The following is a 26,957-nucleotide window of genomic DNA, read 5'->3' as shown; positions in this document are numbered from 1 at the left end:
TGAGGAGGCATCCTGGAGAAACATGAGCTAAGTGTCTGGAGAAGGATGCAGCGGGTGCTGGAAGGCACATGCTGGGCAGGAGGCGGGTGCGAGCAGCATCCGTACGTGTCAGCTGCAGCCTCCTCATTTTGCAGCTCATTAAACCCAATATTCTGGACGGCGTCAGCATAGAGCTCCTGGGAGCTGGGCCCCTCCCCCACTGCCCTGGTGTAGACAGGCAGGAAGGGCATGTGGGTGGGAGAGTTTTTCTCCAGGAACTGGAAGATGGGAACCAACAGGAACCCAAGGACATCTGTAGTAACAAGCACAGGGGTCTGCACTGTGACCCGGGGAATTGTGCTTGTCCACTGGACCCCTGAAAGACATTTAGACATACCTACGCCCAGAGGCCACCGGCCCTGAACAACTGCCAATGAGCAGTGTGACTTGTCATGGGGGCTAGAGAGACACAGTGCTCATATGGCCCTAGGGTGAGCCATGCACTCCACCAGGGACATCCCAGCTCTAAGTTCTTGCTGCTTCTGCATCCCTGCAGCCTCTCACCTCAGTGACACCACACCCCTGAAAATCTTCTCTTGCTGGGTTCCTCCTCTGAGGACCCTTCAGAAAATGCCTTTGCCCATGTGTGAACTGGTAGCTCCTCTCTCCATCTTCCCTTGTGTGAGCTCCTCTACCCCTTGGGGTCCTGGGTCCCTAGGCCACAGTGGGCTCTGCACCACACGACTTTGCATCACTGTCAGAGGTTCACTTGACCCACACCCATCCCCACAGCAGTAAGGACTTGCAAGATATGTAGGGACCAAGAAACCTCCCGGGGGAGGGGAGACACTGGAAGAGCAGTGTTATGGTAACAAACACCAAGAGAAAGGCCAGAAGAACATTGTGAGCTGGAACACCTTTGCTCCCAGAAGGTTCCAGAGAGCACCGGCCAACCCTCCACTGTCATGAGGCCCCTATGAAGGTCCCCTGCTCAGCAAGTCTTAGAAGAGCTAAGGTAGTGTCCTGCTGCCTGCCTTTCTTCAGGAATGACAGAAGTAAACTAAACTAACAGGGATTGAGTAAGCAAAGAGTCCAGGATCTCAGAGGGCTGAGTCACTTTTGTCAGAAATCATTCATACATAAAGTGTTTCCTCTGTCTACCATAGACATAACTGTGCTTTTTCGGGTGCTGCACCCGGGTCCCACTGCCCACCTCTGGGCCCCCTAACCTTCAGCAGCACCGCTGGGGCCGTCTGGTCGGGGGGTCCCAGTGCTCTTTTTCCAGCAGTGCTTCTTCTGGTTGAAGTGGGGAGATGGGGGAGACTCCAGCTTGGGGCTGGAACTGAGTGACTCAGCTGGGCCACTGGCTGGTGAGGGGAGAGGTGGACAAGTGTGGGAGGAGGAGGAGCTGGCAGAGTATGAGGAAGGCCAAGGGCTGCCCAGGCCTCCCAGTCCCAAAGCTCCCTGCCCTGGAAGAGTTGGAAACTTAGCAGAGCAGGATAAAGGCAGAGGGAGGTGAGCGAGAGAGGGAGAGCGAGCATGTCTGCAACCTAGAGGGGTGGAAGGCCCAGGGAACTCACAGGGAGCTGAAGCCCCAGCAGCTCCGCACCAAATTTATCCTCAATCACACTCCCCGCTCCTCACAATTAATAGCAGAATTAGAAACAATCAGGGAGCTGCCTAATTACTGTCAATTAGAGCACGCTAATCAAGCTCCGCTCCCACACCCCGCCCGGCGCTCACCACTAAATGTCAAACTTCATTAGAGGCAGACGCACTCCCTCCCTCCCTGACTAACTCCTTCCAGACTCAACAGAGGGGCTTCACCAATGCCAGACAGGCCATGGGTCCATGACCTAAGGGAATGGTCCCTGGCCCCCAAGGTGGCCTTGGTCTTGGATGGGGACATGTAGTGGCGTTTGTGTGTGTCTATGAGAGGCCCCTGGGAGAAAATCAAAAGTACCCTGAAGGGGGTGGGGCTCAGGTGGATGGGCAAACAAAGCAGAAAGAGTCATGGCCAAAACGTTATGGGGCGGGGGAGATAAGATTTGGGAAGAGCATAGGAAATGGTGCATGAGAGGTAGGACACACCCAATCAAGGGAGCAGGACCCTCTCCACGCTATGAGACCAGTGATGCCCCAGACATGGCTCTTCCTGTGTACTGTGTACAGCCTGGAGCCTCTAGTCTATTCTGCTCTCCCTGTCCTCCTGCAGAGAGGCTGATGAGCTGACTGCACAGGGGGCTGATGGGGATACAGCAGAGCCACCAGCAACACTTGGGAACCAGGAAGGAGGAGTTACAAAAGGCAAGCCTGTAATCCTGGCTGAGGGTCCAGACCTAGGCCTGGGGCCAGTGAAGCTGGTAAAAGGAATGCTGAAGAAGGGACTGAGCCTAGGTATCAGCCCTGTATCACAGTACCAGGAACAAGCCCTGAAGGATTCTGCTGGGCCCTCCCCATCAGTCTCACAGGCTCCTGGGCATCTGGGCTCCCTCTCTGTGTTGCTTAAGCAGATGCCAGAAGAGGTGGGAAGCGGCTGAGCTGCCATTCACCAGGGTGCTGCATGCTGGCAGGCAGGGCAGCTGCCTCACTCCACTGGTCAGTGCTGGAAACAGAACAGGAGTGCTGGTGCAGCCCCTCAGGATGTGAGCCAGCCCAAGCTGAGCTTTGGGGGCACTGAGAATGCAGGGATGTGCTACTGGCCAAGTGGGGGGAACCTGGGAGAGGGGAAGGATCAGGCTGGGAGGAGGGGCAGGTGGGGGCCACATAGAGATAGATAAACAGGTTGCAGGACAGAGCCTGAGTTAACCCCAGCAGGACAGTGACCAGAAGGGAGGGCTTGATCTTCACTGGGGTGTGCCAAGGTCTCCTGCAGATTCCACATGGGAAGGAGACTTCCAGCCTTCACACCCTCCTTTCTCCATGAAGACCACACTCATCACTGTGATTGTGAGCTGGGAAAGGCAGGGCTGAGGCCAGGTACCGCTCCTGTCAGTCCTACCCCACCTAGGTCCCTGCATCTAACATTTTAGTCCACATATGTCATTTGCTTTGCCTCAGCTTTGCTGCCATTCTGACGAGAAATAAGTGTATCAAATTCAAGTAATTATGTCTAATTAGTATTAGTAATTATCCTGTTGGGCTGGAGAAAATTAATCTTTCGTTTCCCATCAGGGAAGAATGGCAGAGCCAAGGGGAATGGAAGACTTGAGGAGTCCAAGGCTGGGCAGGCACAGCCCGCCATGGGCAAGGAGGATGAACATTCAGCTCTCTCAGACCTTACTTAGGGCCCAGCCAGAGGCCTTTTACATAGTCTGGAGCAGCCATGGGCTCCTGGGGCTAGGAACCTTAACTTCCTTCACCTTCTCCAGTGTCCCCAAGACAGGGTGGTGATGGGGCCAGAAGAACGAGCCAGAGAGCCTAGGACAGGTAGGCCAAAGCCACATGGTTTTGGGTCTCCCAAGAAGCTCCAGTGTGGAGACTGATGAGCCAGCCCAAGCTGGAGGAGGTCGGCAGTGGCAGGCAAGGGGAAATGCTAAACTGAAGGCCTTGAAGCCCAGCAGGCAGCCATGTGAATCTGGAATTTTGGATGCATGAGGAAGCAGGGAGCTGAGGCAGCTGCAGAAGGGGAGGGAGGCCATGTGATGCCAACGCCCTGAGGAGTAGCCCTCACGCAGGCCTGAGTTTGACGCCACTGTGTATTTCTGTGACGCCCACAATGGCTGGACACAGTAAGTGCCGGTGACCTGCACGTGGCCCTGTCTCGGCTGCCATCCTCAGGTCTCAGTCCTCTCCTAGCTTGTCCAGCCCTCCTAGGCCTTTGAGGCTTCTTGTTTCTCCCCTTGCTTCCTCCTAGTCCCTCCCTATGCCTCCTAGATTCCAGATAGGACTCCCCACCTTGCCCGTGGCCCCAACCAAAGGCATCATAGGCCCAACTTCCTCCCCAAGCCCCCCAACCCAAAACCCTGAGGGAGGGAAAGTGCTTTCCCTTTTCTTTGTTAATTCTCCCCTCATTACGCCTGCAATCCCACAATCAGTGTGCACTGTAATTGTCGAATTTGATGCTAATGATTAATGAATTAAACATGGAGCCATCAATTAGTCCTCCGAGGATAATTCTGCATAAAGCAGCGGATAATGTAATTACAGTAACAAAGATAATGAGATGTTAACATCGCCCGGTGAGCGAGAGACATGTGTGAGTGTGCATGAGGGTCGGTGTCAGCGTGCGGCAGCAGGAACTCATGCTTGGGAAGCATCACCCATGTGTTTCTATGTGTAGGCGCTGTAATTACAGGAGCAAGTTGCTGGGCTCCATCCCACATGCCACAGTGGCATCCTAGGTGACAGCTAGGTGGGCCCAGGATGCGATGGGACAGCCAGAGGCATCTTGCTTCTCCCATTTTGGGGAGATATGCCAGTTTTCCTCTCACTACTCATCTTCCAGGAAAGGTCTGCTTTTGTGGCCACCTTACTCCCTCCTGTGGTGCCAGTACAAGAAACCGGAGGTTTCCACTTAGTGCTGAAGTTGGCCACACAGGCTCCCTGCACAGAACTCTGGAAGAGATCCTGTGGCTCAGCACCAAGGACAGCATATGAGCCATTCTCCTTGCCACAGAGGCCTTAGCCTGCTTTCCTGGGGTATACCTCAAGAACTCCCCATTCCCAGCTCAGGTGGTTTAAAAGAAGCAACAGAGCCAATCCCAGACCCATGGCGAACAGTAGGATTTTATAGACACATTAATGGGCCTCACCAGAACCGTGGTTTCCTCATGAAAACAGGAGACTAATCTGCACAGAGCTGCTGTGGCCCTGGTACCTGGTTCTGAGACATCTGCTATACTGGCACAGATCAACTGATGCAGCCAGACCCCTCTTGCACCTTTCCCCACACCTCTAGTCCACTCAGAATGACCAACTACATAAGGTACTTTGCCTCAAACAAGGAGCACTCTTAGAGGGTGGGGATACTGCTCAGCAGTGGAGGACTTGCCAGTGTGCCAGCGCTCTGGGCTCAAACCCCACCTGGACCTACAATGAACAAGTTTGTACTTTTGGGCCTGTCCTGTCCAGTCTATGGATTTAGTATCCTTAGGCATATCCATGTTTACTCAGTGTCTATGACACTTTCCCCCCGCTCCTTGTATGTCCCTAGGCAAGGTGGCAATCTTGGTAAAATCCACACTGCTGTGAGTAGGCCTCTGTGGCAAGGCAGAGGCTCAGCACTGCTAAGACACCTATGTCCTGGGCAGGAGCTTCAGGGGCTAACACTGTAGGGCAGCCAGGACACTGGGCCATCAAGAAGGGCCCAGGAGCCCAAGGCAGGCTGAGGCGCAAAGACACTGACTGAGCTATGAGGGGAGGGAGAGAGAGCCAGGAAGATGAACAGCTCTAGGATCTGGGGCAGACTACCTTCCCTGAGAACACACTGTTACACAAAAGGTAAGAGTTCAGCGGGGAACCTGAAGAAGGCTCAGTAATTAGATGTCAGACTCCCAACACCCACATCAGGTAATTCATAACTTCCTGGAACTCCAGCCCTAGGAGGATCTGATGCTCTGTCCACTACAAACACCTGCACTCATACACTCACAGTCACACATACTCATACCCACAGAGATTGATCCACAGACACACATTCTCAAACATGGAGAGATGCAGAAAGCTCATACACACACACTACAGACATAATAAAAGAATATAGCCATAGAAAAGCTGCCCAGACGCAACTGTCAACCTATGGTCTCTAACTCTCCATTCTCCATAGTGTGCAGAGGACAGTTCTCCTGCCCTCTTGAACCACTGGGTTTAGAGCCAGTATTTTCTGTGCAGAGATGTTGCATGCACCACAGACCTGAGATGGATTCCTGATGACGTCAGGTGACTCTGCCCCTCTCCTATGGTGAGCTGGGTTGTTGGCCTACCTTAGCTAAAACTGCAGGGAGGAAGTCCTAGGATCACTAGCTGTCCCCACACCCTAGCCCCACCTGACAGCCAAGGCTACCTCAACAAACTCCACTAGGTCTGCATCTTGGCCATGACTCCTGACGGAGAGGATCCTCAGTGTGCCCTTGGCTGGTGAGCATGTATGAAGCTCTGATGCCCAGGCTGAGAAGCAGCCTGTCCTGCTAGGCCCATGCACAGCCACTCCCCACACTCTCCACCACAGCAGCCACCTCACCTGTAGTCCCACCCAGCTGTGTGTTACTCCGCTCCATTGCCAACCCGTTGGCACGGGGACTGGTGCCTGGGGCTGTAGTGGGTGTGGCTCGGGGCAGGCGCTTCCCTGGCACTTTCACCGTCGTCCGCAGGAGGTCTATCTCTTTGCCGTGGATGTTTTGCATGTAATCCTAAAGGTGTACAGACGACAGAAGATGCTTTAGACTGGGCCCTCCCCAGCAACTCGTCTCCAGCACTGACTGCCCTTCACTGCCTAGGTCTCTTCTCTCTCTGCTAACTGGGGAACAGGGATGTCAGGGGAGGCACTTAGTCTCAAAAAGCAGATCTCTGAAGCCAACCAAATCTCCACCCAAATCTCCAAAGGGGTAGAGTTCAACTAGGAAGACAAGATGAAGAGCAAACAAAGGCTCTGGAACCAAACACATAGGCTCAAAGCCATTAGAGGAGATGGCTTAGGTGGTAAAGATAGGGTTTGGGGAGAGTACCCAGGTGGCTGAGGAGTCCCAGGCCCCAAGGATGCTCCTATCACAAGCTACCATCCACACCTGGGTGCTGAGGAGCACTCCTTTGGGACAGCCTCAGATAACACTTTGTTGAATAGTTTGTTTCTCTCTGGTGGACTTGGGAGTGTATGAACACACACCATGGATTTCCTGTCAGTGAGACTGACATCATAGACTATCATTTGCCCATCCCCGGCTTATGTGTTAAGTACAACACATCTACATTCATAGTTAGTACATTTCAAATCCCAACCAGCTGAGTGAGGAGTTACTATACTCATCTCAAACTCACGGCAATCCTCCTGTCTCAGTCTCCAGAGTGGAGATGAAGAAACTGAGACTTAGGAATGTTAATCTACCCATGATCACGGTGGAGCTGGACTACGCCCAGATCTGCAGACTCCCAAGGCTGTCCTTCACAGGTGACAGCCTCAGCCAGAAGCCTTGACTTGCCTGCAAGTTATGGCCCCAAGTCTACAGGACCCTCTGTCCTGGCAGCTCCTGGTTAGAGCTGAACCTGACCAGGAGCCTGGCTTGGATTACAGCTTCCAGCCTCTCTCTCCAGATCACTTTGACTTCCACATCCTCATCAAGCTCACTGATAGTTCCAACCTTTCCATCTCCATACTCTTTGACAAAAATTCCTCCTTTGGTGTTATATAACTTTCTGAGAGAAGAATCTAGGATTGTATTAATCAGAAATCAAGTCAGATCTCTCATGAAAGCTCTTGAAAACCTTGCATAAGCCCTCTGCCTATACACAGACCCATGAAGCCTGAGCTTGTAGCCATCTTGGTTTTTAAAGTGGGCATGACACTTTTCCAGATAGACAACCTTTCAGAAGGTTCAGGCCCATTGGATGTCTGCTCCTTCACAAGCTATGTTCAGGGAGAGCCTCAGTCCCTGCCACCAGTTCTCCCAGCACCTTGACTTATGGTAGTACCTCCCTGCTCCGTCTAGGCCTGTGATGGGGCCTGGCTCAGACAGACTTGCTCTGAGACTTTGTTTATCTTTTTGGATCCACAGAATGATCCACTGAGAAATCAGAGAAAACAGCTTTCCAATCCAGGAAGACCCTGACAATTCTGGCTGTGCGCACATACCGAGCTCGAGCTGCAGCTCTGGACCTCACTAGCACCTGACCGCACCAGCCATCACATTCCAGGCCACCAGCACCATAAACAGCATGGGATCTAGAGCTTGGCTGTGTGGCGGATCCCACAGCTCCTTGCTGTCCTCCCAAGGACTGCCTCATCTGACCCTTCTCTGTCACACCAGGCACTGTTGCTGGTCCTCTGGTCCTTATTTTCACATCCAGAAGTAACTTTATTGTCTCAATCTTTCTCTTGGCTTATCTCATCTTCACTCGTTCTCATCTCTGGTTCCTGCTCATCTTCACCATCAGTCCTTAGACCCACATCTTGCACTGGCTGCTCCAGACAAGTATCAACAGCTGGCTGGGCCAAAGGCCCAGCTGTAGTCCATCTCCTGAGGGAGGGCTTGGGTTGCTCCAGTTCACAAGGAGGTCACAGCAGTTATCAATCTTTAGGCCCACTCAAGCTCTGAGAAACCCAAAGCTGGTATGTAGTATGAGAAAATGACCCTAGGCCAAGAACATGAGCTGCACAGAGGGACTTTGTTCAGGGCCAAGGACCTAGAAGCTGCCTAGCAGAGAAAGAGACTGTCAAAGCTCTGCATCTGATTACACCCTAGCCTGTGGTCCAGCAGCATGACACCCTCAGAAGTTTGGGCCGAGTGCTGGGCCCAGGGGACACGGTGAGGAGCCTGGCGGAGTAGCAGCAGAACAGGGACCTCAGGCAGGAGCAATAGTGTTTCCCTCCGTCAGCAGAACAGGGGAGCACGGTGGTGGCAGCGGCTGCTCAGGAGAGCGGTCACCACGGCTGCCTTTATTACCCACCATCAAACAGCAATTTCTTCCCCAGCCTCCTCGCTAATTACCCAGCCAGCGTTCTCATCTCGTTTTATTACTGGAATTAACAACGAGTTCAGAGCGTGGAAAGCTATTAAGATGTGTGATTAAGCCACATTCAATTAGTTTCTACAAACAATTTAATTGATGTTGCAGATAGAATTAACAGAAGGTGATTGTGTGAATGGCTCCGCTGGCTGCAAAATGGGGGAAGCTGTGGCAGGCTCTCTTGGGCCAGGCGAGATTCGGGCTCCAGGCTTGAAGCTTTCGGCCTGCCCACCAACTTGTGCTCCACATGCTGGGCCCAGCCACTTCCATTAGTAGGAGAGGCCCAGACACTGTGGCCCTGCCTCTTAGGTGAGACCTGTGCCCTTCAGGAGAGTCAGACAGGCCCAAGTCTTGCGGGAGCCTCTGTGGGGTCTAGAGACCCTTTCTCCCATTTGATCTTGCCTAGAAGGCCGAGAGGCCTTTCATTCTCTCTTAGTTAAGATCCAAGCAACTCGGGGACCCTTGATTCTTGCAGGTTAGACTGCTAGGTCAATGCTGCGCTAAAGCTCTTCTGAGGTTAGACGAAGGTGGCAAACGGGAAACAGAGGTGAGCACCGGCAGCAGGTGAGGCCATGCAAGCCACAGCTGTAGGCCAGGAGAAGGGGAAAGGAGGGCACAGGGATAAACTGGGCCTGAGAACACAGCTCTCCGCTTCGTGCTGTGTCCAACAGGAAGCTTTCAGGAGAGCTAGCAACTCTGATGAGAAGGAAAGGCCAGGCTGAATGCTCTGCCAGTGTGTCCTAACATCCGATGGGAAGAACCTGCTTTCCTGGCTGCCTGAGGAGCAGCTGATGATAGACCAGACTCTAGCTATTAGGTACAACAGCCACAGAATCCCAAGGGGACCCAAAGGACTAGAAACCAAGAGGCCAGGTGACTGGGCTGGCTGTCACCGATGAGGAGTTCACCGTGCAAGGGCATCAGGTCCTGTCACAGGCCTCTGAAGCACAAAGCACAACAAGTATGATGAGAGGAACTCCGGGAAACTCAGATGCCCAGCCAGGCCTCTGGTGGCTTCCCTAACTCACTTTCTGTTCTGACTTTTCCAGTCAGTCTCAGAAGGAGATATTCTTGGCAAACTTTGGCAAATCTGGGTAATGGATCTACTTACTAGGTAGGTAGCTTTAACATGCTACAGAAGCACCAAGCCACTACCTTCCAGCTGCAGCTGTAAAGCTAACACTACTACCTTCCCTCTTTTATTTTGGTTCCAAAACCAGAACCTGGCCTGATACAACTGACGCCACCCCTCCAGGTCTCCCTCCCTCTTCCCTTCACTCTCCGGTGGACATAGCAAAAGGGATGGACCCCCACCCTCGGCCATAGCTGCACAGATAGAAAGCCACTGCTGAGGATGTAGGCAAGAGGCTGAGACCCACCCACACAGGAGGGAGGCAGGGTCCTAGTCAGCTAGTCTTTCCATTCCTCGGTCTAGATGCATGCAGAGACCATATGCAGCCTGCCTGGTGGACAGAGCAGAGACATGACTCACGAGAGCTGGCGGGTGCTGTGTTCTCCTGAAAGCAGGGAAGATACCTCAGACTCCTCGTAAGGACAAACCCTGAACCTACTCGCACATACTCCTCCAGCCCTCCCTAGGTGCAGGGTACTCTATCGGTCTCAGACATGTTCTAGCTCTATAGGCAGGGCCACCTGCCTTCTGCCATCTTTTGAGGACATGGAAGAAGGCTGAGGGCTGTGAGAGAAGGAGGGTGGGTCAAGTCAAGAAGAGAGTCTGCTAGAGTCAATGAATGTAGGTCCTTCTCTGTGTCTCAATGCTCACTACTACCTAGCATTCTGGCACAGGAACTAAGAGTTAATCATGCTACCTGAGGTAACGGAAAGAAAGACCAGTGCCTCAAAAGAGTCAGAAAAGGGAAGACCAATAGGAAAGGAAGGCCAGGCTGAAATGTGGCCTGAGTGGAGACCTGCTGAGGCCTGCTCTGCCCGGCCTATGTCCATGCCTTTTGGAGAGTTGTCTGGGTAGGCCTGGTTGGACAAGGTAATACCCAGGAATTGAACCCCCTGGCACCTGTCAGCCAGGGCCTCCCTGACAGTGTGTACAGATTTAAAGATGGGCTAGGGGCCCCTCTGAGGCTAGCCCAGAGGCTCTGGGCGGGGGTCGAGGGGGGAGATGGGGCTGGCCCACGTGCTGTGCTCCAGGGGCTTCACAGGAGAACTCATTAGCCCCACAGTGGGGTGGTGACAGAGATGGATTCTGGTGACAGCTGTGTGCTGGAGCCACGCAGTGAGGGAAGGAGAAGGAAGGAGGGTAGGGAAAGCTGCCACAGGGGCCACATTACAATTCCTGGAACACCCATGTCACCACTGCTGGGGCACAAGCCATGTGTTCTTCAGACTTCTACTCCTTCTACTCCTCCTTAGCCCAAACTCAACATCCTGGCTCCCTATCACCGCTGGCCCAAGAGAATAGTGCTCCTCATTTCCATGGCTAGCTCTAGACCCTTATTCAGCAACATCCATGCCCTTGGCTACAAAGGTTTGGGAAACAGAGCCTGGCTGGCAAGGGCATGACAGCCCAGCAGCACCAGCTAAGCATAGCTGGTGGGAAGCTGCTGTGCAGGAAAGGCAAATCCTAGTTCATATGCCCTTTCCAAACTACTAAAGTATGGTGCATTTTCAAAGGAACCCCCCTGAGATCATTAGGAGTCTTCTGTCACAGTCCCTCATCCCTACCCTTCTGGACTCACGTGCAGGCTAGGGTGGTAAGTAAGCAACCCGTTGTCACACAGCGTCACATACTTCTTCTTCCACTCCTTGTTCAAGGATTTGCCACTCCTTTTCAGCAGGATCCCCTAAGAACAGAGGTACAATTACGATCAGGGGTCAGCCTGAGGGTCGCTGTGCCCCAGAAGCAGGGTTCCAACCAGAGACCAGCCCAAAGGTCTCTGGGTTCAGATGCCCCCAGCTTGAGCACAGGAAAGTCAGGATGAGATCAGGCCTCCTCACCCTGCTTTGTGCAGAAAACACTGCACCTGAGCAGAGAGATCAAGGACCTGCAGCCACATGAAGATGAGCAGGGCACATCTTCACTGGCCATCTAGGAGGAAGCAGTCTGAGTCACCGTTAAGCAGAGAGAAGGACAGCTGGTAGAGGCTTCTGGCCTTCTCCCACCTGAGGGAGCTCCAGGCAGAGAGATCCCATCCCACAATGTTCCAGACCTTATGCTAAGCATCAAGAAGTCAAGTCTCCTCAGCCACCAAACTGCCCATGCCAGCCAACGAGATGTCTTCTGCCCCCCAGTATCTGTTTGGTTTATAAACTCTCTACCACCAAGCTATATCCCCAGTTTTCTTTTTATAACGGGCTCTGTCAGACTGCCTAATCTGGCTTCAAACTCAATCTTAGTCCAGGTGAGCCTAGAACCGATTATCCTCCTGCATCAGCCTCCTGAGTAGCTGAGATTACAAGCCTACACTACAAGGCCTAACATGATATGCTCTTCAAATGTAGAGGTCCAACAGGCAAGGACAAGAGCAGGGCCTATGAGCACAATGATATCTGTGTGGGCTGTCTGTTAATAAGTCTCAGCACCAGCACAGCAGCTAGGCCAGAGCAGGTGCTCACAAGTGTCTGCTGGAAGAACTGAACAAAGTGCGCCCCAGACTGTGCTGTGTGGCCATCAAGAGATGAAGGCAGGACATAGAACCTGACTGGCAATATCCCCCACAGCCTGCCTTCCTACTCTCTGGGAGAAACCAACTCCTCTATAGTTCCTTAATGATGTCTTCTGAATGACTCCATGATCACAGCACAGGTGAACAGGAGGGGAACTGAGCACTACAGATGGACCCCTGGTGGCTGGTCCCTTCAAGCCTCTTAACTCCGTACAGGTAGGAAGAGGCATGTGGTTATAGTTATAAACTGGGACTTGGTGGAAGTAGTTCTGACAGACAATGCTGAGATGGGAGAAAGGTATATTCTGGGCTGTCCATGGGGATAAAAGGTGATATGTCCATATGTAGAGACAAAAAGCAGACCCTGCCCTCAGCCAGCCCCTAAAATGGCCAGGGAAGAATGCCAATGAGCAGGCCAAGTATCAGACTCAGCCATGCACTTCCTTTTGAGTCCTTCTTGACCTGGTGGATGACATGAAAACATGTGACTAAGGGGTGGGAATGGTGACACATGACTGGAGCCTGAGGGCTTGAGAGACCGAGGCAGAAGGCAAGTTAAAGGCAGGCCAGTCAGCTGGCCAGCCAGCCTAGATTACATAAAAGGCAATTAAGGACTTACAAGTGATCTCACCCCTGGCCACTAGGGGGCGAACTGGAGCTGAGCAACCAGGGAAGCCTGAACAGCTTTAGTTTCCAGCTCCCACCTTTTTTTTTTTTTCCCCGAGATATGGTTTCTCTGTATAGCTCTGGCTGTCCTGGAACTCCAGGCTGGCCTTGAACTCAGAAATCCGCCTGCCTCTGCCTCCCAAGTGCTGGGATTAAAGGCATGCGCCACCACCGCCCGGCTCTCACTTTTTGACACGTCCATATCCTTGATAACTCCCCTCCTTCCTCCTCCTCCTCCTCCTCCTCTTCCTGCTCCTCCTCCTTCTCACCCCACCCCCAAGAAACAAATGTCATTTCAGTAGATGCAATAACATTTGTAGCATCCAGGGCATCCCCTGATGGTGAGACCTTGCCTTCAAAAAGAGGTTCTGAAGACAGCCTGGGATTTTTTTCTTTTACAAAAAAAGCCATCAGTGCCCCAGTATATATAACACACACACACACACACACACACACACACACACACACACACACGTATGTAGGTATGTATGTATGCATGCATGTATGTGTGTATGTATGTATGTGAAGGGTCCTGAGCAGACTGCCTGGTGCCTTGTCTGTGGCTATAGTGTTCCTGCCACAGGCAAGCTGTAGAATCAGAAGGGAGACCAGCTACTCCCTCCCCCTGACCCTTAGCAAAGGCATCCGAGGGCAAGTGGCCTCTGAGGACAGACCACCATCAAGAAGAGGAGAGAAGGAAGCCAAGTGAAACAGTAGGCTGCAGAATCTCCTTGGAAACCCAGTGGGATTCACAACTTTCTTGGTGTTGGTCATCATAAGGCCCTCCTCTCACTCTGCCAGCTCCACGCCTCTCACACCTGAACCCTCTTGTCACCAATGGTAGGCCCGGCTCCCTTTCATGCCACCGGAAAAGCTTTAGTCTGTCTGGACCAGAGCTGCCTGAAGACCACCGGACCTACCCAGATCCTCCTCCAACCAGTTAGGGGGTCAGAAGTCAGTCTGCTGCCGAGGCAGCTCAGGAGCGAAGCCTTTCAGCCCGACACAACACCGGGCTCCCCTTCACTTAATGAGGTTCGTTAGCAAGGGGCGTAGGCGGGGCGCCCAGAGCTCTCCAGCAGGCTAGAGGGCGGCAGAGCGACCCTGGCCCCCAGTCTTCTGCCCAGACTTACTGCCTCCACCCTCCAACCCGGGTTCCAAGGAGAGAAGCTGCGGGGTTCCCGCTCCCTCCCTGTCCGGCCGGCTGCACACGGTGGAGCAGGAAGCAATCTGGGGCGGAATGGGAGCGGTGCGGAGGCGACAGCCCCCAGAGGACCCGTTCCCGCCGCCGCCTCCCTCCCAGCTCCGCCAGCCGACTTAATTGCGGAGTCCGGATTGATTGGGAATGCAAATGGCAACTGAAAAGCAATCTCCACTCCCAGCAGGAGCTAGGGGGAGGGGAAGGTACCGAAATGGGGAGCACAGGACAAGAGGGCGGAAAAGGGGAGGAGTCACGAATGTGGCACAGTGATACCTAATGGGCGGGTGAGGTCAGGATATGAGTGCTGCCCTCAACCTTTATGGGCGGAGCCTCCTTAATGGGCAGCGAGCCCCACCCCCCACCGCGGCCCCCAGGCGGACGAATCGAATCTCCAGCACAAATGACACAGATCTGACAGCTACCAGAGCCTTTCCACAGGAAGGGTCTTCCTGAGAAGCTCAAGGAATCTAACACCCAAGCAACCACCAGTCTTCCAGGCTGCAAGTTGATAGAGCACCCTTTCCCCTTCACTCTTGCAAGTGGGGAGAACAAATAATCCAACCCACAGACAGGAAAGTCAGTTGAGCGGAGGCAAGCAAGTGCTCTCATTCACTCATCAAATGTGTTTGGGTGGGTATAACAGTACCAACACTCTGAAGGCATCCGCCATCCTCACCCCCACTCTACTCAGGCTGAATCCACAGTGTACCAGCAACTGAAGGCCCTGGCCTCCTGGAGTCACACTGGCATGGCACACAGAGGGACAGGAAGGAGAGGACTTTCACTGCAGCCATTCTGTGCTCTCAGCCTTTCCAGGTGACTTCCCTCCCAGAGACTGTCCCAGCTGGAACTGGTACCTGGCAGACGTAAATTCAATCAACAGAGGGATGCAGACAAGAAGACAGGAGAGAGAAGTGGGCTTGCCCACGGCTCCCTGGCCTACACTCTGAGCTTACCAGCTTCCTGGGATGCCTTCTTCTAAATCCACCTTCACAGAGCATCGGAACTCCCTAACCCTGACACATGAGGCAGACTCAGGGGTTGGCCTGCTCCCAAGAGCTCATACTGCCAACAGACCCACCAGGCCCTGGAAGGATTAAACCTGCTCACAGGCCCTGGCCAAAACCTGGTGACATGTCCCTCTACAGGCACCAGATACTGGAAGGACCTGTACCACATCAGTACAAGAAGGGTCCATTTAGCACAAGTAACTCCTGGCAGATGCTTTCTCCCCACCCACACACTCTAACCCTGGACAGAGCTCCTTTTGTGTCGTGTGTATTGACCCGTGACACCTGCATCTGCCCTATGCCCTTTTCAGTACAGGCATCCCTGTTAGGAGGCTTGGTAACCTAGTGCTCTCAGGGAGCAACTCGGAACAAGGTGACACCACTACTAAATCTTTCCTTTAGAAGAAGGTATTCCCAATTACTGTTGCATACACGCACTCACGCACGCACACGCGCACGCACGCACACACACACACACACACACACACACACACACACACACACACGCTTTCTTGGTAAGTACATCTCGCCCCTCTAAAAGCTGCTCTATTTACTTACAAGTGGATAGAGTGAACCACACCTGGTCAAAACAGAGAAAAGAAACAATTGTGGCAGAAAGGTAGAGGGGTGGCGCAGCAGTTAAGAGCACTGGCTACTCTTCCTGAGGACCGAGCACCCCATGGCATACACAACTGTTTGTAGTTCCAGAGGACACAGCCATACACGCAGACAAAACTCCGATGCACATAACTGTAAATAAATACATCTTTAAACGAGCATAGATTACCCAGCATTAGAAACACAACCCTGCACTTAAAGCTTAGGGAGCACAGCAGAGGAGCAGCACTGCAGGTGCCCGATGACCAAGACAGTGTGCCTTTTGACACGCAGGGGTGCAGCTGAGGAGGAGAACCAGTTTGTTCAGGGGACAACCTGGGCAGGCACCTAAGCCTAAGCACATACATATACACATACACACATACACACACACATACATATACACATACACACATGCATACACACACATACACATGCGTACACACATGCATACTTACATGCACACACACATATACACACATACATGCATACACATATATATACAGATACACATATACATATATACATACACATACATATACACATATACACATACACACATGCATACACACATACATGCATGTAGGTTTAAGGCTCCAACTGTCTGTAGTTGCAGAGAATATACATATCCCTTCTGTCATGGGGTCCTCGGTTCTCAGGAAGAGTAGCCAGTGCTCTTAACTGCTGCGCCACCCCTCTACCTTCCTGCCACAATTGTTTCTTTTCTCTGTTTTGACCAGGTGTGGTTCACTCTATCCATTTGTAAGCAAATGGAGCTGCTTTGTTCAGGGGCAAGATGTACTTACCAAGAAAGTGTGTGTGTGAGTGTGTGTATGCAACAGTAATTGGGAATCAGTGGGTAAGAAAGAAAAAAAAAAGGAATAGAGATGCTCACAATGGTAAATCTGCATCAGTAAATCCCAGATATGAGCATCCCTCGGTGCAGCTTTTTAACTCAGGCTCTTTTTTTGCTTGGTTTGTGTTTTTGAGAGTCTTGCTATGCTTTGGAGCCTGACCCAGGATTTCTTAAATAACCCAAGTTAGCTCAAATTATAGATACTCCTGCTTCCAAAGTCCTGGGCTTACAGACATGTTCCACCATATCCAGCCTCTATGTTGCTGCCCCCCAACTCTTTTCCTTAGCTCAGAGTCCAGGAGGCCCCCTTGCGAGGTTGTACCATCAGGCCTGGAAGCCAACTGAAGGCCGCAGGTGGCTCTCTGCTGCTCTCCAGTGGTACGGAAGAGTCAAGGCAGCTGTCTCGGGGCCAGGCTGTTGGGCCTCATGCTTCAGACCAGGAGGATCTCCTGTCCCTTGGTAAAAAGGTAGGCCTAGAATCCTGGCTCTGGGAAGACGACTCAAGTCCTGGCTAAGGGAGACAGAGTGCTAACCTGCTTGATGGGGATGGCCCGGCCGCTCCCAATGCTGTCCACTTTACACTCTGCAGCTTTCTTCTCCCTGTCCAGGTCAGCACCTTTTCGAGACTGAAAGAGAAAAGAACAGGCATGTTAGAGGTCTGAGGCCTTTTTGGCAAGTACTGCCCCCCTATCGTTCTCCACCCTCCCGTTTTCCTCCCTCTCCTGGGCAGTCCTAACACTGGGTCTGGCCTGCACGGCGGGTCGGGAAGGAACCGAGACACGAGTATTCCAATGGGTTTATTCTTACACACGGCACCATACAGAGCAGCACAGGTCACTGAGCCAGGCCCGCCCCTCACAAAGAGCAAGGACATGAAATACGGAGGGCGCAATGAGTGTGCAGCCCAGGGTCTGGAGTTTGTTAAGTGAAGGGAGGGGCGAGGAGAGGTGGCCCACTGGGGCTGAGGGCTGGCCAGGAGCACAGGGCACGACAACCAGGGATAGCAAAGTCCGGAAGTGAGCGGGCAGGTGCTCGTTTGCGGCACAGACACCACATGGCACCGAGCATATCGATGTGGCCCGAGGGGCACAGTGGATGGAGAGAGAAGGAGAGAGGCCAGAAGAGGGCCTGCACCCTGCCAAGCTCCTGGGGCAGAGTCCACCCAAGTGCGGATCCTAGGAAACAGGGGGGAGGGGCCAAAAAGAGGGGGCAAGGCAAGCGCGGTGGCGGCGGCTTCCGGAGCAGGAGCAGGAACGGCAGAAGTCCATGCAGGAAGGAGCAGAGGAGGGGAGGGGCAGGAAAGCTCCCCCCAGGAGCAGCTGGGCCAGCGGGCTTGAGTGCCCCCGCCCCTCTGGGCCTCGTCGCTTTGGCCGGCCGGCGTGGGCCGAGCTCCCTTCTTCTCCATTCAGCGAGCCTGGCGCAGCATCCAGCCGGGCCTGGTCCCCCGGCAGCCCCCAGCGCGGGCTCCGGCGTTCCTAGCCTTCCCTGGGGGTAGGGTTAGTTACAAAGGTTCCTGTGGGTCTCTGGAGCGGGGAGCTCGGCGGCCGCTTCTCATCTGAGAGCAGTCCCAGGGCCCGGCCCGCCTCCGGCCCCGCACAGGGGGAATGTCCAGAGGTGCTGTGTATCACCACCTGGTCTTCTAATTTGGAAGGAGTTGGAAAGGCCTTTTTGTTGATGAAAAGTTGGAAACAGTGGCACATATCTGCAAATATCGAAAGAATAAAGATTTTGGCAAGTTATACTTAAGCCCCGCAAAAGTTGGTCAGCACTGGTGAGGGCAGAGACCCAGGCGCCTGGGGAGAGGCGGTAGCGGGATGAAGAGGAGGAAGATGAGAGGAGGAGGAGGAGGAGGAGGAGGAGGAGGAGGAGGAGGAGGAGGAGAAGGAGGAGGAGGAGGAGGCCGCCAACTGCTGGGCATTTGTGGGCCAGCAGTCCATGTCCGCAGGGAATGTTCACCGCTCTGCTGCCCGGGCCCCATCCCTCCTGTATTCCCAGGCAGTCAGGAGCACAGGGTCAGGACAAAGGACTGCAACTACAATGTGGGAGAAAGCCCAGCAGGGGGAGCAGAAAGAACTGGGCCAAACAGCTAAGGATTACATTGGTGCCCAGCAGCTCCACAGACAGCTCCTACTTCCATACCTCTCCAGGGCTAAAGCCCTCTGGCCCTTTGGCCCCAAGGGGAGGGAGGATGGGATTGCTGTCGCTGGGTCTCCAGACTGAGCTGCTGGTCAGGATGAGTGTGATGAGGCCTACCCCAGCCAGGCTGGTGAGCCAAGGGGCTGCCAACTACCAGAAGCCCCAGAAGCCCAGAGTGGCACCTCTCCATGAAGGATGGGAACTGGAACCAGGGCAAGAGTGGCAACAAATGAACACACGGAGCCATGAAGGGGAGACTGGGGACATCACAACCATGCCCAGCAAGGAGTTACCAGTCACACAACAGGCAGCACACAACAGGACCCCCTGGAGCAGGTGTGTCTCCTCTAGGAGGGATGAAGGAAGGGCGACCCCAACAGCAATGATGGGGTGAATTCCCAAGATACACCCATAAAGCTGACCATGCCTTAGGGCTGTCTCAGGGACAATGGCGCAAGTGAGGTAGGTCACCATGGAAACGATGAAAAGAAAAAAAATAAGGTCGCCACTGTGAAGATGGAGAAAATGGAAGCACCTGGAGGGAAGGCCGTGCTCTGAGCAGCAAGGGGTGTGGGGCAAGGCAGCACAGCTGAAGCAGGCAGGCAGCAGAGTACACATGGAGGGAGCCCGAAGGTACTGTGGCAAGGAGGCCAAGCAGGGAGGCAGGGATGCCCTGACACTGAACTAGCCAGTGGGGGAAGATGGGAGGATGTTAAGGATGGAATCAAGGCAGTGGTGAGTGAGACAGGATGGTGATGTTGAGGAATAGGCTGTGGCGGATACCAATGTGGTCACTGTGACAGTGGCACCCAAAGGCTTTACAGCAACAGTAACAGCAGCAGGTGTGCACATGAGCAGGCAGCCACCAAGGCTCCGCATATCTCAATGGACGGAACAGGACAGAAAGGAGAAGCTGTGGGTGGAGGAGGACTGGAGCTGTGTAAGCACAGTGCACCCCAGGAGCAGCAGCCAGCAGCAGAGAGAGGCCAGTGAGCGCGCACATCAGGAGCCAGCAGACAAAGGGATGCAGGGCAGAGGGATGTCGAGCAGGGCAGATGTGAGATGGAGGATAGAGGCCCAGGGGCACTGGCTTTGTCTGGGCAGGGTCCAGAAAGTCTAGCCTGGCCAGAGGGATACAGGCCCAGGCCAAGAGCCAAGTCAGAAAGAGGTGTGGAGTGATGCAGAGGGACGGGCTGCTCACCCACCTTTTTTCTGCCCACAGCTCCTGGAACAGTCCAGCCAGAGCCCCATAGAAGGGCCACAGCAGGAGCAGGGAGGGGCATGGTATCCAAAAACTGGAATGGGGAGCAGCAAGCTCAGGGGCCAAATAGCTGAGGGGGGTTGGCCCTGAGCAGGGAGGTTCAATGGACCCCGGGTAGGGGCATGAGGTTGGTAGGGAAGGGCAAGGAGCTCACAAGGAGACAGGACAAACCTGAGCGGGAGGCACGAGGCAGCGTGGTGAAGCCCAGGAAAAGATGGCTAAGCCTTTGTTAAACCAATCACAGCGGTGGGTGGGAAGCATGAATGTTCCCCTCGGCAGTGGGGTAACGGAAAAAGAGCCGGAAGGCGGACTGGGAGGCCTGGCTGGGACTCTAGCTCGGCCAGCTAACCCTCTGTGTCGCCTTGGGCAAACAGCCTTCCGGCCTCCGGTTCATTAGCTGTTGAATCAAAGGGGGTCAGGGAAGTTAGGCCACGGAGTCCAAAGATCCCTTCAAGCTGATACAGAAACTCTAGGGCTTGGGAGGGAGGGAGGCTACAGGGGGTGAGCATATGTACTGGGGAAGGCCTGAGGGAAGCCCCTCCTGGGCTCAAAGGTATGGCCTGGAAGATGCTGTGGGTCCAATGAGGAACCTCTAGGAGCCCTGTGTGTCTAAGTATGAGAGAGATTGCATCCTCTTGATCTAGGGCTGCCTGCCCTCCTGCTCGGGAGCTCGGCGCAGCCCTGCCTGTGTAATGATGGCAGCTGGGCAGGTTGGAGGACAGGGCACGTACCGTGAAGATGTTAGAACGCCTCTTGGACTGCTTGCGGATGGGCGTGGGGGTGGAGGAGGCAGCGATGGTCTCGATGCGCAGCTCCCGCTGGCTGATGCTAGGGGTGGAGGGGACTGACGATGAGTAGTCGCTGAAGGCGCCGCTGCCTCCGTTCGTGGCCTAAGAATAGAGAGGGGTGCTGAGAGTGACCCCGGACGAGGTGGGGGTGGAGTGCACAGCACGAGAGGTGGCAGAAGGGCCACAGAGGTGGTATCATGGGGAGCTGGCATGTCCTAGAGGCCAGGAGAATCCAATGGTCACCATGAGGAAATTTGCACCTTTGTTCCAGGGCTCTGGAAGCACCTGTGCCAAGCTGAGAGCTAAGTCAGGAGCACAAGCAGGGACACAGTCTGAGAGTGAGAAAACGGTGGCATCATAGTCTGCATGTGGCCTGGGACAAGGAAGCAGGTCACCCTTTCTGAATTCCCAAAATCAGGAGCAGGAGGCTAGGGGATGGGTTCCATGAGTTGGGGCTGGGGCTCAGGGTGTTGGACAATCTGAGGTTTGCTTTGACAAAGTGCATGGCATAGAAGGCACCAGGAACAGCCTCAGATATAGTGCAGAACAGAGCAAAGGCTTCTAGGTGCAATAAGCTACAAATGTGGAATGGAAAAGGAGGAGAAAGAGAAAAAAAAAAACCCACTTATAGATGGAGACAGAGTATACTCAAGTGTCTTCCCAAGACCAGACAGATGGTGTGTGGAAATCAGGCCTCACAAGAGCACCAGGCCCCATCTCCAACACAAACAGCCCAGGGACTGCAACTCACTCTGCCCCCAGCAGCCTCCCAAGGGTGGGCCCATTGCAAAGGGCCAGGATATTACCTTGGCCGTGTTGGTGGAGTAAATGTACCACTTAAAGACATAAAGACCTTCTTCTCTGCCCCCTGCTTACCCCCCTCCTCCCTCCTCCTTTCATTAAGAGTTGGTGTAAGAGTCCTTGCACCTTCTCATAAGTCCTGACACTGAAGCCAAACTGTCATTGGGCAGCACAGTGGCTGACCATGGACCATTGTGGATGACTCTGCGCTTGCAGCAAGGGGCAGTGAAGTAGAGCGGGAAGGGTGTGTAGCTATGGAACCAAACAATGGTCTATATGTCAGGGCCAAAAAACTAACCCAGCAACAGGCCCAGATACAGACAAATGTCCAAATCTAGTGCAGGAACTGGTTCAGAATCCGCACATCCCAAGCAAAGCTGAAGGCCAAACACCCTCACGAGGGTGTGCTACTCTTCTAACACAAAAAGACTGCCACAGGGCATTAGACCAGCTTAGGTGCTGAGTGGCCTCGGGGCTGGCAACTGCCTCCTCCTCTCTGGGAAGAAGGCCCTGTAACTGCAACCAGCTGCAAGTGTTTGCCCATTAGAGAAGAAGGGGTCAGGCTGCTTACCAAGGGCAGCGGTAAGCACACCGGAAAAAAACTTTCCTTTTCTCCATGCCTGCCAAGTAAGGCTTCCATAAGCAGTACTGTAGGAGACTACATGATGGCATTCACAAGAGCACATGTTAGTGATATCTTAAGAGTAGTGAAGAGGGAAGACAGTGGAGTGAAGGGGACAGAAATCAGGACAAGGAGCATCACCACATGGAAAAGGCCAGACCGAAGCCAACCATGCAAGCAGTAGAACTGGAGCCACAAGCAGGCTGGGAGTTAAGAGAGATGAGCAAAGGTGACCATGAGGCTGAGAGCCTAGGACACAGGCAAACTCCAGGGAGTGCAGGGAGGCAACCGCACCTGATTGATGTGCACAGCTGGGATGGAGGCAGCAGACACGGCAGAGTGGCTGGGTGAGTTGGGCAGGGACTTGCAGGGCCCAATGGCCAGCTGCTGCTTCTTCCGCAAGGCTACCACTTTCTGGGCCACTGTAGGGAATAGCAAAGTCAATTCTACTTGCTGGAGAGAGGGGTTCAAAGTCCAGGTTGGCAGCTCCCCAAATACACTTAGCACTAACTGCTTGTCAGAGCCACCCTACACCCAGCTCTGGAGTCCTGAGTTACCGTCCTGGAAGACTCGCTCCACATTGAGCCCATAGGTTGCACATGTTTCATAGTAGGTACAACGCTTCAGGTCTGTGGACAGCTTGCGGGCCCTGCTGTCGTCAATGACCCGGGGATTGGCGGCACTGATGGCATCTGTGGAAGATGGGAGAATCAGTCAACTGGCTGAGAAGCAATAGAGGGTTATGTACTGACAGGCCAGCAGAGGCCCAAGTGGGATGCACAGCATGGAGATCTCAGGTGCCTGAATCGTTTTTCATTCTATTATTGTATCTTTGAATGAAAACAAACCAATGACTTAATGAGTCTTTGCTCAAACCCTGAAAACAAATGTGGACACAACCCAGTTTGGGGGCACATGCCTAAAATCCCAGATTTAGGAGGCTTAGGCAAGGTTAGCCTGGGTTACAGAGTAATACCATGTTATGTTTCAATAATAATAACAATAAGAATGATGAAAACTGTGGACACAATAATCAGACAGAGTTTGGGAATCATCCTGAGAGAAGCAAATTCAAGACACTGTGTTTAAGGCCCATGTTAGTTAAGAGCCTGTCACTGCAGGGCAGGAAGTGGGATCTGGGATCTCATGGCCTGTTTATGGAGACTTCATTAGTCCACCACTATACCCTGCCATACAGCATGCCCTGCCTCACCCTGTGTGCCCACCAGCACCATGGGCACCTCGCTGGCATTTCGGAAGCTGCAGAGGCGCAAGAAGTAATTGTACACCGTCTGGAAGCTGATTTCATCCTCCAGGCTGAACACAAACACCACCGCATCCACCCAGGCAGCAAACTGGGGAGATAAACAGAGTCAGCACCCATTGTCCCTGATGAACTCAGACACTAGGCAGGTAAGTCAGCAGGCGCATCACCTGGAGTTCAGGGGGGCCTCCTTCATCTCGGATCAGCAGCAGGTAACTCTGGCCATCCACCACAATCTCCTTTTTAAACCGACCCCCTAGGACAGAGTAGAGGTCAAGACCAAATGCAGAGAAGGGGAATAGCGGGATGTGTGTGAGCAGAAGCCCCAAGTACCCAGGGAAGAAGGGAAGAGAATGGGCCAGGAGAGGAGCGAGAGCCCTACAGAGACACAATGGTGGAGGAAGAGGCAACCTATGGCCAGCCTGGCCTGTGATGCTTACCTTCAGGGGACTCTTCCTGGACGTAGGTCCCTGTCAGGTATCGGTGAACCAAAGCTGATTTCCCACTAGACAGGTTCCCCACTATGCCCTGCAGAAGAGGAACGGGTAAAAACAATGGTCAGAAGGCAGGAGGAAAAGGTGAGACTGGGGCTTAAGAGGAAGGAAGGAACATGGGGCGAGTTGAAACGGTACAGAGAGGCCCAGAAAAAGCCAGAGGGAGGGAGCAAGCAAGGCCAAGAGGGAAGGGTGGAACCTAAAGCCAGGGCCCACCCAGACACAGGACCCACTCACCACTTTAAGCTCTGGCACAGAGCGGCTCAGGGTCCACTCCTGGCTGTTCACAAATGAGTCTGTGAAGACAGAGCCATGCCATCAGGGCCACAGGGGTGTACACACACAAACACACCTGCCACCTACAATACTCTCAGTCAAGGCTGGAGGAGACCACTGTCCTCCATGGGACCCTGACCCTCACCCCTAGCTCCCTAGGGAACAGAGCAAAGATAGTCTTCGGAACTGTGAGCTGATGCGCATCCTGCCTGTACTGTACAGGTCTGTTGCCCCTCCTCGTCCTCCTCTTTATGGTCCACATGAGCTCACCTGGCTTGGTGCCTGGATGCCTCTCACCCAGATGGGAGGCCTCTGCAGCAGGTCTCAGACCATACCCAAAATGGGCAGGGCTCTGGCAAGGGGGACCAGTCTCCTTCCTGCGAGTAGGAACAGCGCACCCTTGGCAGGGTGGGGCCACCTACCACATTCCTGAGCCAGGGCGAAGAGGGAGGAGCCTCACCTGGCCCTGTTCTGTAGAGGCAGGTCCAATGAGGCAAGTCTACCAGGCCCTGTCAGGCCTTCTCCCCAGCACCTCTGCAGGACACCAGCCTCCAGGCTCCCTTTCATGTGCTCACACTCGGCACAATTGGCCCCCTAGACTCAGACAAGGTCCTTGGGAAGGAAGCCTCTTGCTTGCTGCTCAGTGCCCCTGACCTGAGCCAGCACTCATCTCTTATTCCCCAGCAAGTTCTAGATGGCCTGGCCTGGGCTGGACTTTGTCTGGGCAGTACTTGCTGTCCTGCCCAGCTCCCACTCACTGGCCCAGCCCACAGATGTTTCACAGCATTATCTCATTCAAGGCCACAATCAGTCCCTGACCTCAGCTGCAGAGGCAGCTGGGGAGAGAGGTCAGCCCCCAGCTAAGAAATTCTTAGTCTAGTTTAGTGCTCCTTTCCTGAGCAGCCATACTGTATAGAAAGAAGATATATAGAAAGAGCCACTGTATAGAAAGAGGATGGCACTGGAATGCAGGTCCTTAAGGTCTCTTAGGATGCCACGACAGGATGCTATGGGCAGTGCCATTGCCTGGAATCCTCTGCTACTGCCATCTCCTCTGGACATTTCCAACGACCCTAGGCATACGACTAGCCGGTAAGGGCACTTGGGCCAGACCTAGCTATTCTAGACAATGCTCACCCATCGATCTCTATCTGGTAGGTTTCCGACACAGCGTTTTCTGCCAGACTTCAACCAGAGGTCACTACGACGGCGCACAGCTTTCCCCCTTACCGCTTGGCGCGCCCAGGAGTCCTGGGGCTGCGTCTGCCCGGCGGCTCCACAGCGGCGCTGAGGGCGCGGGCTCCCTCCGGCGGAAGCGGCTGGTGAGCAGCTTCCAGAGGCTGGCGGCTGCGCGGGGGCGGCCGGGCTCCGGTGGCGCGCACGGGGTATCGGCGCCCAGCAAATCTCGGCGACTGGGGAAGGTACCCAGGGAGCTGGCGTCGCCGTCGCTGCGGGTGCGTGCGCGGGGTGGCCGGGCAAGCAGTCCCGACTCGGAGCGCCGGATCTCCTGGCCCCGGCGCAGACGGAAGCTAAAACTCTTCCTAAGCGCGGACAGCCCGCGCCGGGGACTCTCCGTGCCGCGGCCGCCACCACCACGGAACACCTGCCAGCGCTGGCTACTCCACAGGGACGCTCCCCGCAGGAAGCCCGAGCTCCCCGTGCGGCCAAGCCCTGCGCCCGGCGCCTCCGTCGCCGCCAGCTCTAGACGGTTCACCTCCAGGAACGTCATGCTGGTGGGCCGCGGCCTGGATGCCCTCTCTCCAGGACCGCGGCTGCGCCGGATAGGCGCGGGGCTGAGCTCAGGGCTGGGCGGCGGCGAGCCGGGCCGTTCTGAGAGCGCAGGGCCCCGACGGCCGTGGCGCGGGCGCAAGAGGCCCAGCAGCAGGCCGCGCGCGCCGGAGGACGCGGACCCCGGAGTTCCGGAGCACAGGCTCCGTGGCCGCGCAGGCTGTTCGCGTGCGGCGCACAAGGCAGCCTGCAGGGCGGCGGCGGTCCGGTCGGCCGAGGCGCTGTGCAGGTCCAGCGAGTCGCAGACGCTGAGGGCGCGGCGGCAGACGGCGGGCCGCTCCCCGCTGCAGCTTTTCCCCGGCGACCAGCCCCGCTCCATGCTCAGGGCCCACAGGAGGAGGTCAGGCCCATGGCGAGGGACGCGGGGCTGGGGCTGGGGCTGGGCCCGGGCCGGGGCCGCGGCCGGGGCGCACGGACTCCGGCCTCTGGGCACCTGGTGGAGTCCCTCGACTCCTCCACTTCAGCCTACAAGCCCAGACCTGGAAGGGCCTGGAGCCAGCCTAACCAGGAGAGGCGGCAAGTCTGGCCTGGAACACCCAGGAACGGCGGTGCAGGGCAGCCGGCCTGCTAGGGCAGCCCCTGGGAGCCCTCAGAAAACAGGAAATTCCAGCCAGGGCTCCACCTAAGACTGGGCAGGTAGGTGAGGAGTTGTCATTAAGAGCAGGCCAAATAAATAACAGTCCTCAAGCACACCCCACAAGAGACCGTTTTTGCAGAAAAGTGAACCATTTTCTCTTTCTCCAAAGAGGGAAGACCAAGACCAAGGATTCCAGGGCCACCCACATTCGTTAGAACCCCGAATTCTGAGCCAGGAGACAAGCAAATCTTAGGCCTTCCCTGAGCTTCAGACTTCTGTCTGTAAAGTGGAGAATTTAGCGAGGTGACCCTACTTCAGAGTTCCACTCTGATGTTCTTTTCTTTT

At 54.5% G+C, this 26,957-nt stretch overlaps 1 protein-coding gene across 7 annotated transcripts in view; it reads right to left on the bottom strand.

The window, feature by feature from the left end:
• The window catches only part of Agap3 (ArfGAP with GTPase domain, ankyrin repeat and PH domain 3), a 57,169-nt gene that overhangs the window by 2,649 nt on the left and 27,563 nt on the right, over positions 1-26,957 (bottom strand). Inside the window, exons 2-13 of one of the 7 annotated variants that reach the window (XM_031380168.1) lie at positions 24,209-24,267; positions 23,918-24,005; positions 23,648-23,733; positions 23,427-23,568; positions 22,771-22,905; positions 22,508-22,635; positions 20,734-20,892; positions 17,139-17,231; positions 11,352-11,456; positions 6,161-6,329; positions 2,532-2,696; positions 1,209-1,346 (exon numbers count right to left, since the gene is read on the bottom strand). In XM_031380168.1, the coding sequence (XP_031236028.1) occupies positions 1,209-1,346; positions 2,532-2,696; positions 6,161-6,329; positions 11,352-11,456; positions 17,139-17,231; positions 20,734-20,892; positions 22,508-22,635; positions 22,771-22,905; positions 23,427-23,568; positions 23,648-23,733; positions 23,918-24,005; positions 24,209-24,267 (1,467 nt within the window). Of the gene's footprint in view, positions 1-1,208; positions 1,347-2,531; positions 2,697-6,160; positions 6,330-11,351; positions 11,457-17,138; positions 17,232-17,389; positions 18,308-20,173; positions 20,400-20,733; positions 20,893-22,507; positions 22,636-22,770; positions 22,906-23,426; positions 23,569-23,647; positions 23,734-23,917; positions 24,006-24,208; positions 24,269-25,477; positions 26,514-26,957 lie in introns of those variants that run through there. The other 6 variants (XM_031380162.1, XM_031380166.1, XM_031380163.1 and 3 more) reach the window with 6 other exon arrangements.

Source organism: Mastomys coucha, unplaced genomic scaffold (genome assembly GCF_008632895.1).
Source record: "Mastomys coucha isolate ucsf_1 unplaced genomic scaffold, UCSF_Mcou_1 pScaffold19, whole genome shotgun sequence".
NCBI classification, from domain to species: domain Eukaryota; kingdom Metazoa; phylum Chordata; class Mammalia; order Rodentia; family Muridae; genus Mastomys; species Mastomys coucha.
This window is presented reverse-complemented; position numbering and strand designations above follow the sequence as displayed.